This window comes from Alnus glutinosa, chromosome 7, assembly GCF_958979055.1.
Source record: "Alnus glutinosa chromosome 7, dhAlnGlut1.1, whole genome shotgun sequence".
Lineage (NCBI taxonomy): Eukaryota > Viridiplantae > Streptophyta > Magnoliopsida > Fagales > Betulaceae > Alnus > Alnus glutinosa.
Window position 1 is genome coordinate 27,091,240 of NC_084892.1, and position 12,331 is coordinate 27,103,570.

At 36.4% G+C, this 12,331-nt stretch overlaps 2 protein-coding genes across 3 annotated transcripts; both read right to left on the reverse strand.

Moving 5' to 3' along the window:
* Positions 1–3,931: 3,931 nt before the first annotated feature.
* Positions 3,932–8,533, reverse strand: LOC133872251 (protein NRT1/ PTR FAMILY 5.5-like). Its single transcript, XM_062309720.1, has 4 exons — positions 8,352–8,533; positions 7,992–8,206; positions 7,342–7,868; positions 3,932–4,898 (listed from the first exon to the last, which is right to left on the reverse strand). The coding sequence occupies exons 1-4, from the start codon at positions 8,374–8,376 to the stop codon at positions 4,055–4,057; spliced, it is 1,611 nt and encodes a 536-aa protein (XP_062165704.1). The 5' UTR covers positions 8,377–8,533; the 3' UTR covers positions 3,932–4,054.
* A 539-nt stretch (positions 8,534–9,072) lies between these two features.
* On the reverse strand, positions 9,073–12,194 carry LOC133872192 (protein NRT1/ PTR FAMILY 5.5-like). Of its 2 annotated transcripts, XM_062309635.1 has the most exons (5): positions 11,928–12,194; positions 11,688–11,734; positions 11,329–11,543; positions 10,322–10,866; positions 9,073–10,089 (listed from the first exon to the last, which is right to left on the reverse strand). In XM_062309635.1, the coding sequence occupies exons 2-5, from the start codon at positions 11,710–11,712 to the stop codon at positions 9,174–9,176; spliced, it is 1,701 nt and encodes a 566-aa protein (XP_062165619.1). In that variant the 5' UTR covers positions 11,713–11,734; positions 11,928–12,194; the 3' UTR covers positions 9,073–9,173. The 2 variants fall into 2 exon arrangements, with proteins under 2 accessions (XP_062165619.1, XP_062165620.1); XM_062309636.1 differs by lacking the exons at positions 11,329–11,543; positions 11,688–11,734; positions 11,928–12,194 and adding an exon at positions 11,088–11,309.
* Between the last annotated feature and the right edge of the window lie 137 nt (positions 12,195–12,331).

Here is a 12,331-nt window from a genome sequence, read left to right on the forward strand (position 1 = left end):
GACTATAAAATTAATTAGTTGCATGCAATAGTTATATTAAAATACTACGTGAAACTTCACTTACACCCTTTTAATTATAAGTGATTTTGCAATCATAACCTCCAAGTTTAAATATTATTTTTCAATGTATTTTTTGTTCTAAAAATTGAGGGAGAGGGAGAGAGAATGGAGACAAAGGGGGGAAAGAGGGAAGAGATCGAAAATAATAATAAAAAAGTATGTGTTACACTATAGCAAAATGGATAAAGATGTTCTATTTTGAAGCATTTGCTAGAAAAATAAAGTGGCCCATAATAATTATATTTATCTATTACGTATCATACGAAGGTATGGAGATGCTCTGAGACCCTAGAGTTTAAGAATATGCTTTCCTTCAAGAAATGGTTAACTTTAGAATCTCTTAAAAAATGATGATAAGCTTCCAAAAAAAAAAATATATATATATATATATATATATATATATATATATATATATATATATATATATATATATATATATATTTTTTTTTCCTTTCCTAAGCAAAAAAGGAGTGGGAACCGGGAATCAAAACACTGATAAGTATATTTGAAATCAAAGTTATACCCTGATATGCAAAAGGCAAGGAAGTCATAAATGTCATCCCCAAACTATGATTTAATTGTTAACATTTCTTTCAAATTATCAATTATGTTAATGTCTCTCTTCAAACTATTAAAAAATGTCAATATTCTCCTGAGACTAATAAAAAAACAAAAATGACCATAAATTTTTTTGAATAAGACAAAAATATCTTTATAAATTCTAAAACAAAATTAAAAAAAACCAGTTTTTTATTTTTTTAGTTTGAGGGGAGGGAACATTTTTTTTTTTTTTTTTTAGAAGAAAGTTACACATTCCACTAATCAAATTGGAGTACAACCAACGGAAGATTACCTAAGTTACCACAAAACTAGTGTACAACCAAACTGAGTTAATTAAAATGGACTTAGACTGGCCATGACAAACAGTTGCTACAAATAAACTTAGTTAACAGAAAGGTGCCTTTGCGTTGACATAAACCTTTGCTTGAACAAGGAAACGGTCACAAACATTCTAGACTAAGAGCAATGACCAGGTTAATCTCTCCACAAAGCAAACTGTCAAAAACAGGAAAAAAAAAAAACCCAAACAAAGCTGTCGTCGGAAAAAGCCGCCCCTGGAGACGGCGCGTGTAACACACGTACCATCCCCGGAAGACACCCAACAACAATCATTCACCACAGGCCCCCGAGCGCTACCAGACACGACAAAGAAGACGGAGCGTGGCCATCACGCGCGTCCCAGAGTGACAAACATCTTGGTGCGTAATGACCACGTGCCGATCACAGAAGGGTAATACGACCGTATTAAGTGTCGGCTCGACCAAAGAACTGCGGCGAACAAGGCCGAGGGGCACGTGTCTAGCAAAAGATGATGGAAATGCACAAATCTTGTCCTCAAGAATGGTGAGTACTGAAGCTTGACCAAAATATACCATAGGTTACACGAGCAGAGCGGCTGCTCCCCCTTTGGTACCTCTAGAGAGTGCCTTCCTGCCAGAAACCAAAGAAATTAAAAAACAACATCCTCCATAGTCCAAGAGGACTAGGAGAGACTTAATCACCATCAGATCTAAATTGGAGGGGCAAAAACTTCACAGCCTTAATGGCTAGGAGACTTTAGCCTTCACTAGAAAAACCTAGGGAGGAGCAAAAAAATCACCTTAACCCAAAAGGTTAAGGGGGAGACAACAGAGTCAGGAGGAGGGAGGCTTGAGGCCCCCCCTCTCCTGGCAACAAAAGAACAAATGGTTTTGAACTTTTGGGTTTAGAGAGAGAAGCTCTGGTTTTCAAGAGATAAGATATTAATTTGTGAGAGAAATGAGGGGAGGAAACATTGACAATGAGATATAGTAGTTTGAAAGGCAAAGAAGCCGTAAAATATTTCACCTTTAAAAACAAATTAGCTTATAATTCTGGGGATGTGCTGATTTTTTTTTTTTCATTATAATTTAATTTAAAAATAATTTTCGAAAAAACGTACAAATGGGAAAAGCGAATCATGCATAGACTCGGGAAGATTTCATTCAAATAGGAAAGACAAATACAGATACCAGTTCTTCCTAGATTGTATTTGATGAGTTTGATTAATTCGGTTATTAATTGTACGTTTAATAATATATAGGAAGCTAGTATTGGAATTTGTTCATGCTATACTGGTTGCACCCTTAAGGTTTGTTTGGATGTGCGATTTTTTTGTATTGTATTCTTTTATATTTTATTATATTTAAAATTATAAATACCGAGAAAAATTATTTTTTAAAATTATGTTTGTATGATTTTTAGAGAATTTGAGACAAAATTAAAAAAAAAAAATGGATAAATTTTTAGTAGAATTTAGATTTCAAAAATCAACCTAAACATGCTTTCCGCCACATTAACTATCCTCACTGCCATTGCTACTGGTATTTTGTTTCTGTTTTGTTATTTGCTTGTTTTCCCATTGTTGTTTTGGTTTGTGAGTTTTAGTCTCGTTGTCCCTTTGTTTTTTGTCTGGTTTGTGGACGGTATTTTGACCGGAGGTTCATACCTCCTCTTCGACGGATCTAGACCATTAATGTCTGTGCCTCTCCCTCGACAACTTCTTTCCAGTGGTTGTTGCAGCTTTCAAGTGGGTCAAATTTTTGGCTTGCTTTATATACTAATTTATGCGGACCATTTCTTAGCTTTTTGCCTAAGAAGCAGAGGACCGAGTCATGTATGGCCCATTAATTGGGAGTCATTTATGGACCCATTTTTTACTTATTATTCTTATTTCGTTTGGGTTTGTTATTGGAGAGCCCACCCTATCCGTGTTTGATTCCTCCTATGCAATCCTTTTTACTGTGTTGAATAGGAAAACCACCAATAAGCATACTTGAAATCAAAGTTATACCCCACATAGGGAAAGATACAGAAATCGTAAAATTGTGTAATAATATATAGGAAGTATTGGAATTTGTTCATGCTATGGTGGCTGAATATCTCATCCTTCACCTGGTTAGAATATATGAAAAATATATATTTTCATATTTGGTTGACATTGAATTATTTTTTATTTAAGGCTGATTGTAATAAAATAATTTGATTATCATGCTTGTATTCACTCATCTACCTTATAAATAAAGACATTTATATTGTAAATAATGAATTTAATGAGAGTATAATGTAGCACTAGCCGTAATTCTTTGTCCATCTTTTCTCTCTCTTGCTTCTGCTATAGAGCCTCTTCAGAGTTCCGCTATGGTATATATCAAAGCTTCTTTCCCATACATGGACTTCAATGTTTTCATTCGATTTTTCTGGTAACTCCTCCGGAGTTCCTAGCTACCAACCCATTCATTTGCTACGCTCTTCGAATCTCAGCCTTTTCGTTCAGCATGTACATGAATCTCAAGCTTGGAAGTCGATCTACACAAAGCTGTCAGAAATAGCCAAAATCAACTTGTCACGTGCTCTCACATGCCACTCATTGTTCCTGTCCGTCATTCCACACATTACACGCGCCGACAGAAGTCCCTCACGCGCCTCCTACAATTCCTTGCCGTCAGTCCACGTGTGTCACACTCCCGCACGCGCCTCTATCGTTGCTTAAGCGCTTTCACACGCCTTTCCCGATCTACACCCTTAAATCGAACCTATGTTTCCGGATCCGATAATCGATCCAAGTGGATTAATTAGCCACGCCGTCACGCTTCAATTTGGCCCAATTGGGCCCATGCAGTTCAACTCATAACCAACCCAAGTGGGTCAGCATACGCGCGGCTCGAAGTGAGACTTGATCAATAACAAGAGGTGACATGCCCCCTCGTGACTGAAATAATACTACTAATTAATTGGGTTGATGTTATGTAGACAGTTTTTCAATTTTCAAATTTTTTTTTTTTTTTTTTTTTTTTTTTTTTTTTTTTTTTTCCCAGAGGTTAAATAAAGAACACGAGAAATTAAAGGAACTAGCTTTTTTGTTTTTGGCATTTTTTTTTTTGTTTTTTTTTTGAAATTTGGTTAAAGGAACTAGCTAGACTTGGTTTGGATCGACTGTATCTTGTGGCGAGTCTTGATAGGGGTACCAAATTGCCACCAAGATGTGCAAGACAAGATTTACGGAACTCGATACTGTGAGTGTCCAATAGTAGTTATCCAAATGACTTTTATTCAGTGTGTCTTGAAACCAACTTGGTTTCCCTCCCAGTTCACTGACCTTACCCACAACATGAACTGAAAGGACACTACCCACAGTTCCTGCTCCAAATGCAACCCAGGTGAAAATTTCCAGTAAGGGCCTCATGGAGGCAGGAACTTGACCGGTGAAGAAACCAGGGATGCTTTTACCAGAGATTCCATTAAGGGCACCAAGAAGGAGAAACTGTGGAAGAAGCCAGAACATGCTCATTGGGATTTTCTCATCAGGTTTGTCAAGTATCCCATGGCTTTTGATCACGTCTAGCCTCATGGTCTCCACTTTTGCAGCCGTAATACAACATAGTATAGAAAATAGCATTGCAGCTATGTTTCCAGTCGGGGCTGCATATTTTTCTGATCCCTTTTCAGTGAATTTCTCAGCCACTTTCATGTAGAGTTTGGCCAACGTTGATTTTGCAATTTTGTAGAAGATTGGTAGCATTGTAAGAGGGACCTTCAATTTTCCAACCTTGCGATTCATATTGTTTGCTTGCTCTAAAAAATAAGTCTCTCCTATTGAACTCACGACCCCACACATAGTGAAGGTCATCCACATTGGTATCATGCGTATAAAGATTTTTGTTTCCTCTACTTCTGTTACCCTGCAAAGCTTCCATCTCTTTTGTTCTTGATGCTCTACGGTTTGGGTTGGGACTATAATGGCAGCCTTGTCAAGGTACCTGCATTTACAAATCATTTTAGAGAATACGTTTACAGCTTGACGATAAATTTTGCAAGTCATAACTAACATGCATGTTGGGCATACTCATGCGAGTGTAAAAAATTAAAATCACACTTTGAAAATATGCCACAAGTGTGAGTGATTAATATAGTACTGTAGTTAGGCCCAACCAAACTCATATGCATAGACTTGAGCATTTAGATTGAGTGACGCTCCAACATGAGATATTATGGTTTTATTGAAAGACTTCACAAGGTGTCAATCTCCCCCACAATTGGTATCAAATTTAGGTTTGTTATTCATATTAACAAATATGACAAGTACAAGTATGAAGTGGAGGAATTAAATTTAATGGCAAGAAAAACTTCTTTCTTTGTTAGAGAAGGATGGAAGATATTTTGATTTAACAAGGAGTCTACATGGTGTTATTGAGAAAGCCTAAGAAATCCCAGAAAATGAATGATAATGAATGGGAAAAGATGGATGCCAAGATTGTCAGTGCAATCCTTCTAAATTTGTCTGATAAGTTTATTCATAATGTGATTAATGGAGAAAGAATTGAGACAATTTGGCATAAATTAGAGTTTGTACATGGCAAGAAATTTGACGAATAAGTTGTTTGTGAAGTAGCAGTTTTATGGTTTACAAATGAATGAAAATGCATATTTGTTTGAGCATCTCAACAAGCTTAACATGTTGGATACATAGTTGTTGAATTTTAGAGTGGAAATTGAAGAAGAAGTTGAAGTCATACTTCTGTTAGCGTCGGTTTCCCTGTATGATCATCTATTCATCTAGTTATGCCGTTATTATATGAAAAAAGAAATTATAGAATTTGAAGAGGTGACTGGCATTCTCTTATCACATGAAACAAGAAGAAAATCTGTCAATGATCAAGCTAATGAGGATCGATGAAGAATTTCGGCCAGACACAAAATATGTAGAGTGCTATTATTGCAATAAGAAATATTGACACTACAAAAGATTTTGCCGAGTATTGAAACAAGATTTAGAAGATAAAAAAAGAATATAAAAAACTCGACAAATTCAGTTAGTGTTGCCAATGACAAGCCCGATGATAGTAAGATTAATGCATCTTTCAGTTTCTTGAAGTACAACTTCTCTTATAAAAACTTGGCTTTTGGATCCCACTTGCCTATATCATATGTGTTTGAATAAGTAATGATTTGAGATATTTAAATCCTATAATGTTACTTTTCAGGTGGGTGTGTAAAGTTATTGGAATATGTACCATAAAAGTCAAGATGTTTAATGGGGTTGTGAAAACAATCACTAATGTTAGATATATTTAAGAACTTAAGAAAAATTTGATATCTTTAGGCACATTTGATTCTTTGAGATATAATTATGGGAAAAATATAAAAAAACCAACTGAATTAATAGCCGATTTTAGAACAGCCTTTTGAATTTTCAAGTGTATTAATGTGATCCATCAAACTACCAAAGTGTGCCAAAAAGACCACTTTTGTCAAAATATTCATATAATACCCCTAGTCTCTTAAAATCTAAAAATTAAAAAAGTTAAAAAAAAAACTATATCTTTTTTCTAAAAAAAAGAAAAAAATGATAAATGTAAAATCAATCAATGTGGTTGGCCTAAATTACAAATCTCTTATTGCGGTATAAAAAATAATTCAAAGGTCTACATGGTAGACAAAAAATAACAATTTAGTTATTGTAGCCAAATTCCGTCAAAATACTTGACGGATTATGTTATTGTCAAAGTTAATACCAATAAAATGATGGCATGTGTCAATGTTACTAAAAAATTTTAATTTTAATTTTAATTTTTTTTAAAGTTAATTATTTTTTTTATAATTTTTGTAAGTTTATAATTTCTTTAATTTTTTTAGTCTTATATTAATAGTTTTTTTTTTTTTTTAAAAGTTTTTTTAGTTTTTAAGAAAATAAGGGTATTATAGGAATATTTTGACAAAAGTGGCATTTTTGGCACACTTTGGTAGTTTGATGGATCATATTAGTGCACTAAAAAATTCAGGAGACTATTCTAAAATCGGCTGTTAGTTCAAGGGGTATTTTAATATTTTTTTCCCTATACTTATTCATCCAGAGATGGAGTTATCAAAATTACTAAAGTTGCTTTGGTGGTAATATAAGGTGCGAAAATTGATAATTTGTATAAGTTACTTGGGAACACATTCGTTACAAGTGGAAAGCTCTCCAAGATGTCAATCTCCCTAACATACCAGTTGAGTACACTTGACCGGCCTCCGAAGTATTGCATGGAAGTTGGTAAATTGTAGAATAAGTCGTACAAAAATCTAAAATTAGTTTCTAATTAACGAATATCATGAACATTGGTGAGGTCATTCTACATTCTAATGACTCTAGATGCAAATATATGGGCACTTGGATTTTTAAATAAATGATTTAAAATCATGAAGTTCATGAGAAAGAACCTGAGGCTCCGGGTGTGAGGCACAGAGTGAAGACCTTCACTTGGTTGATGTTTTTCATAAAGCTGCTTTGCATCCGGTGGGAGACGACAAAAGATCTTGGAAGCAGAGGCTACAAAGACTCTTGAAACAGTTGTGAGAGGACTCCCCTGCGGCGGATGATGTATGTATGAAGATGAGCCACTCATGAACACAAGAGTTGCCACTACAGTACATATTGCTGGTATTCCAAATCGCACGGACCATGGCTTTATAAATGGAAGTGCAATGCCTCCAAAAATTGACAGAAGAATCAAAGCCAACATGGCTGCCAATTTCCATGGCAGTTTCCTTTCTACCTCTTCATCACCCAGTGTTTTGATATCCTTTTGTTGTTGGTCCAGGAAAGACTTTACAGATGTCAGATTACCTGATTTCCCAACAGATATGAGGGCTAATGCTGTGTAGAACAGAGCCTTTTGGGTATCACCAATGCAATCTGCATCATTCGAAAGGGCTGGTAGTGTTGACATTGCCAAGAAGCTCAACCCCTGCAGTGACACCACGTAGTTAGTACATCTTCTGGTAGACGAAAAAAATTGAAGAAATTTAGCAGTACTGGTATTTCAGTAGAAATACGTCAAAAATGAAGAAATCAAGTTTTGAAAACTGACAAAGCTGTAAGCAAGACTGGCGAGCAAGACCATGCGATAGTGACCCAGGAAAGCATCTGCGAGGACGGACATGGCTATAGGCATTATGTTGACTGAACCAGTAAACACATTTACAATTGCAGCAGCTTGGGTGAGGTCAAGCTTCCAGACATTTGTCAAGTATGTCATCATCACGCACATGGCGTACCACGCAAGTAAGTCAGCCCATAACAGAACTGCAATGGAAGAGGCAGCAGAAGAAAGCTAGTGCCTTAATTAAGCATATATATACCAGTACAGAAAAAACCAAAACTTGAGGTGGCTTAAGCATTGAAAGCAGTAATCACAAAGTGTATAAAATCATCATGTTCAAATACATACCTGATATTTTGGAAGTGGGTAACATGTTCAAAGTTGCAAGAAGAGCGTATGTGGAGAAAACATGCTCTAATTAATGCATGCAAGAAACCATAAAGTTTACAAGTATGCTTACCTCCAAGAAATGGTTACCTTTAGAATCTCTTAAAAAATGATGATCATAAGCCTCCAAGAAATAGTTAGCTTTAGAATCTCTTAAAAAATGACGATAAGCATACTTGAAATCAAAGTTATACCCGGCCCCCACCTGCGGAAAGGTAAGGAAAAAGTAGTAGTAGAATATTTCGCCTTTAAATACAATTTGGCTTAGAATTCGCGCTATGTGTTTGATTTTTTTTTTTTTAATTTCATTATAATTTAAATTTTTTTTTTGAAGAAACGTTTTGGCAAAGAATAGTAAAAAGTAGGAATAATAAAATAATGAAGAAAAAAAAATGTTATTGTGTAATAATAATAGCCCGTAATCTAAGTCCAAACAACTCAACCATGACCCGCTTAGGCCTAAGCCTAATCCATTTTAGCCACCGTGCCGCTTCTCACAATTTTAACACCACTAAAATCTTTCTTACCAGTTGAGTGAATAATATGTGATAGAAAATGAAATAGCGGTGAGGTCTACATCCATTTTTCGAGCTGAAAATGTATTAGATTTCCCATATCAAACCACATGCAAGCTTGATTGAGGTTATTGATCATTGTGATATATATGTAAAGTACAAAGGAGTTGGAAGGCGCTAGAGGGGTCAGCTTGGTACTAGAGAAACTCCAATTAACAAAGAGTTTTGAGTCTTGTGTAGTTTCACTTTGTTTGTCTAGTTGGAAACATTAACAACAAAGGGAGAAGTTAAAAGAACAACAGTGTTCATCTTCATTATAAGGTGTGACAGATTCTTGATACCCTGGAGTTCTAATCTCATCAATTGATGAGTGTTGATAGCTGTACCAAATTGCCACCCAGATGCTGAGGAAAAGATTTATGGAACTCAACACTGCCAGTGTCCAATAGTAGTTATCCAAGCGACTTTTATGCAGTGTGTCCTGAAACCAACTTGGTTTGACCTTACCCACCACATAAACCGAAAGCACACTACCCACAAATCCTGCTCCAAATACACCTCGGGTGAAAAATAGCAAGCAGGGGCTCATAGAGGCAGGAATTTGACCGATGAAGAAACAAGCAATGCCGAAACCAGAGATTTCATCACGGTCACCAAGAAGGTAACCGGCGAATCCATCAAGGGCACCAAGAAGGAGATACTGTGGAAGAAGCCAGAACATGGTCATTGGGATTTCCTTATCAGGGTTGTCAAGTAGCTCATGCCTTTTGATCACACCTAACCTCCTTGTCTCCACTATTGCAGCCGTGATACAACATAGTATAGAAAATAACATTGCTACTATCATTCCAATCGGGGCTGCATATTTTCCTGTAAACTTTTTAGCTACTTTGACATAGAATTTAGCAGACAATGATTTGGCAATGTCGTAGAAGATTAGTAGAATAGTAAGAGGGACCTTCAATCTTCCAACCTTGGGATTCATTTTGTTTGCTTGTTCTTGAAAATAAGTGGCTCCTATGGAACTCACGACCCCACACATAATGAAAGTCATCCACATAGGTATCATGCGTATAAAAATTTTTGTTTCCTCTACTTCTGTCACCCTGCAAAGTTTCCATCTATTTTGTTCTTGTTGCTCTGGAGTTTGGGTTGGGATTATAATGGCAGCCTTGTCAAGGCACCTGCATAAAAAAATTATGTTTAAGAAAACATTTTAGGCTATTTGTGTACAGCTTGATAATAAATTTTGTAAGTTAAAACCAACAGCCGAGTACATTTTGTCCTGCAAAGTACTAGAGATTAGTAAATTGCAAAACAGTTATTCATAAAAGAAATTGTTAAAATAGTTAACAATTTGAATCATCCAGTTTCAAGGTTGAGAGAGAGAGAGAGAGAGAGAGAGAGAAAGAGAACCTGAGGCTTGGGGTTTGAGGCACAGAGTCGAGACTACCTTGATGATTTTCATAGAACTGATTAGCGTGTAGGGGGCGCTGATGGAACATCTTGGAAGCAGAGGCTACAAAAACTCTAAAAACAGTTGTGAGAGGACTCCCTTGTGGTTCAGCATGTCTGTATGAAAGTGAACCACTTATAAACAGAAAAGTTGCAACTACTGTGCATATTGCTGGTATTCCAAATCGGACAGACCACGGGTTTATATATGGAAGCGCAATTCCTCCAACAATTGGGAGGAGAAGAACAACAATGTTAGCAAAGAGGTCTAGCAGTCTCCTCCTTAGATCAACTTGACCATTTGATGTTTGGTCTAGCTCTTCTTGTTGCTTCTTGAAAGACTCTAAGGATGTCGTATGACCAGATATCCCAACAGCTATGAGGGCTAATGCTGTATAGAACAGAGCCTTTTGGGTATCACCAATGCAATCTGACTTGTATTTATCACAGTTGCCTGCATATCTAGAAAGGACTGGTGGTGTCGACATTGCCAATAAGCTCATCCCCTGTTGTCACACCAAATTATTAGTACATATTCTGGTGGAAAGTCCTATGAATCTGTCAAAACCAGTATGATCGATGCAAACGAATGAATTGGGTAACATTTTCAGACTAATTACACTGTCATAGGAGGATCAAACACTGATAAACATACGAGACTTGTTTGACACCAGTAACTTTATTGCAGTGGACAAAAAATTAAACAAAGCGAAAAGAAAAGCCTTACCCTTCATGCAGCATAACATTCCTCGCTCAAAATGATTAACACATGTAACTATGATCATGGAGTGATATTATTTAGATGATGTTTCTCATTGATTATCCATTCTTCCTTGCTGGGCCTATATTACTATGGCATATGAAGCGAGAATATAACTAAAGCAATTTAAGCAAAAGTGTGGCACTATTACTGTAGGTAGTTTAGTAGATCAAATAAGTATAAAACGAGGGAAATTCTAGAAACTTACAAAGCAGTAAGCAAGACTGGAGAGCAAGAGCATGCAATAGTGGCCTAGGAAAGCATCTACAAGGAAGGCCATGCCTATAGGCATTATGAATGCTACGCCCGTAAACACATTTACAATTGCAGCAGCATGTATGACGTTAAGTTTCCATACATTTGTTAAGTATGTCGTCATCACCCAAATGGCGTACCCCACTAGTATGTCAGCCCATACCAGAACTGCAATCGAAGAGCAAGAAGGTGCCTTAAGCATATAACCAGTAAAAAAAAAACAAAAACAATCAAATAATTCTACAGTCAAAATGAGATCTCAAGCATGCGATTTCTCTGGAACCCATTAATGAGATGTGCTCATTCAAATACCTGTTACTCTGAAATTCGATGCCATGTTCACCAGTAACCTCGGCTTTCTGTAGTACAAAGACAGAAGAATTGGTCGGAACAAGAACATTAAAGTACAAAATTCTAAGATAGAAGGACCCAATTAAGTAACTTGCAAACGAGAAATCAAATTTGCAAGAACAGAGTTAGGACTACAAAAACAGAAGGTCAAAAGCACATGAGTGGAGAAGAGAAACCATGGAGTGTACAAACGATGCTTACCTCCAAATGGTTAGCTTTTAGGATCTCCTAAAAGAGTATGATGAGTGAAGTTGAGATCAAAATTATACCCAAATAAGGAATGGTATGAATCATTGCACAAAAATGAGAGGTTAATTTCTTGGAGAGAGCTAGAGAAAAATGAAATAAAAGAAGCCATAGAAGATGTTGCCTGGAAAGACAAGTGCAGGCGTAGGTACATCGTGTTAGCAGTAAAAGAGCGCAATTTCTGGGAGAGAGATAGTGAGAGTTGACCCTTGGTTGACTTAAAGCTCGTTACCCTGTGGAACTGGAGTGTAGGCGATGATTCGCCGTTTATAAACGGCTTTGGGGCGAGCCCAAGAATAACTCAACCAAAGCCCATCAGTCCTAAGCATTGGGCTCAAGCTTCGCAGTTTATACACGTC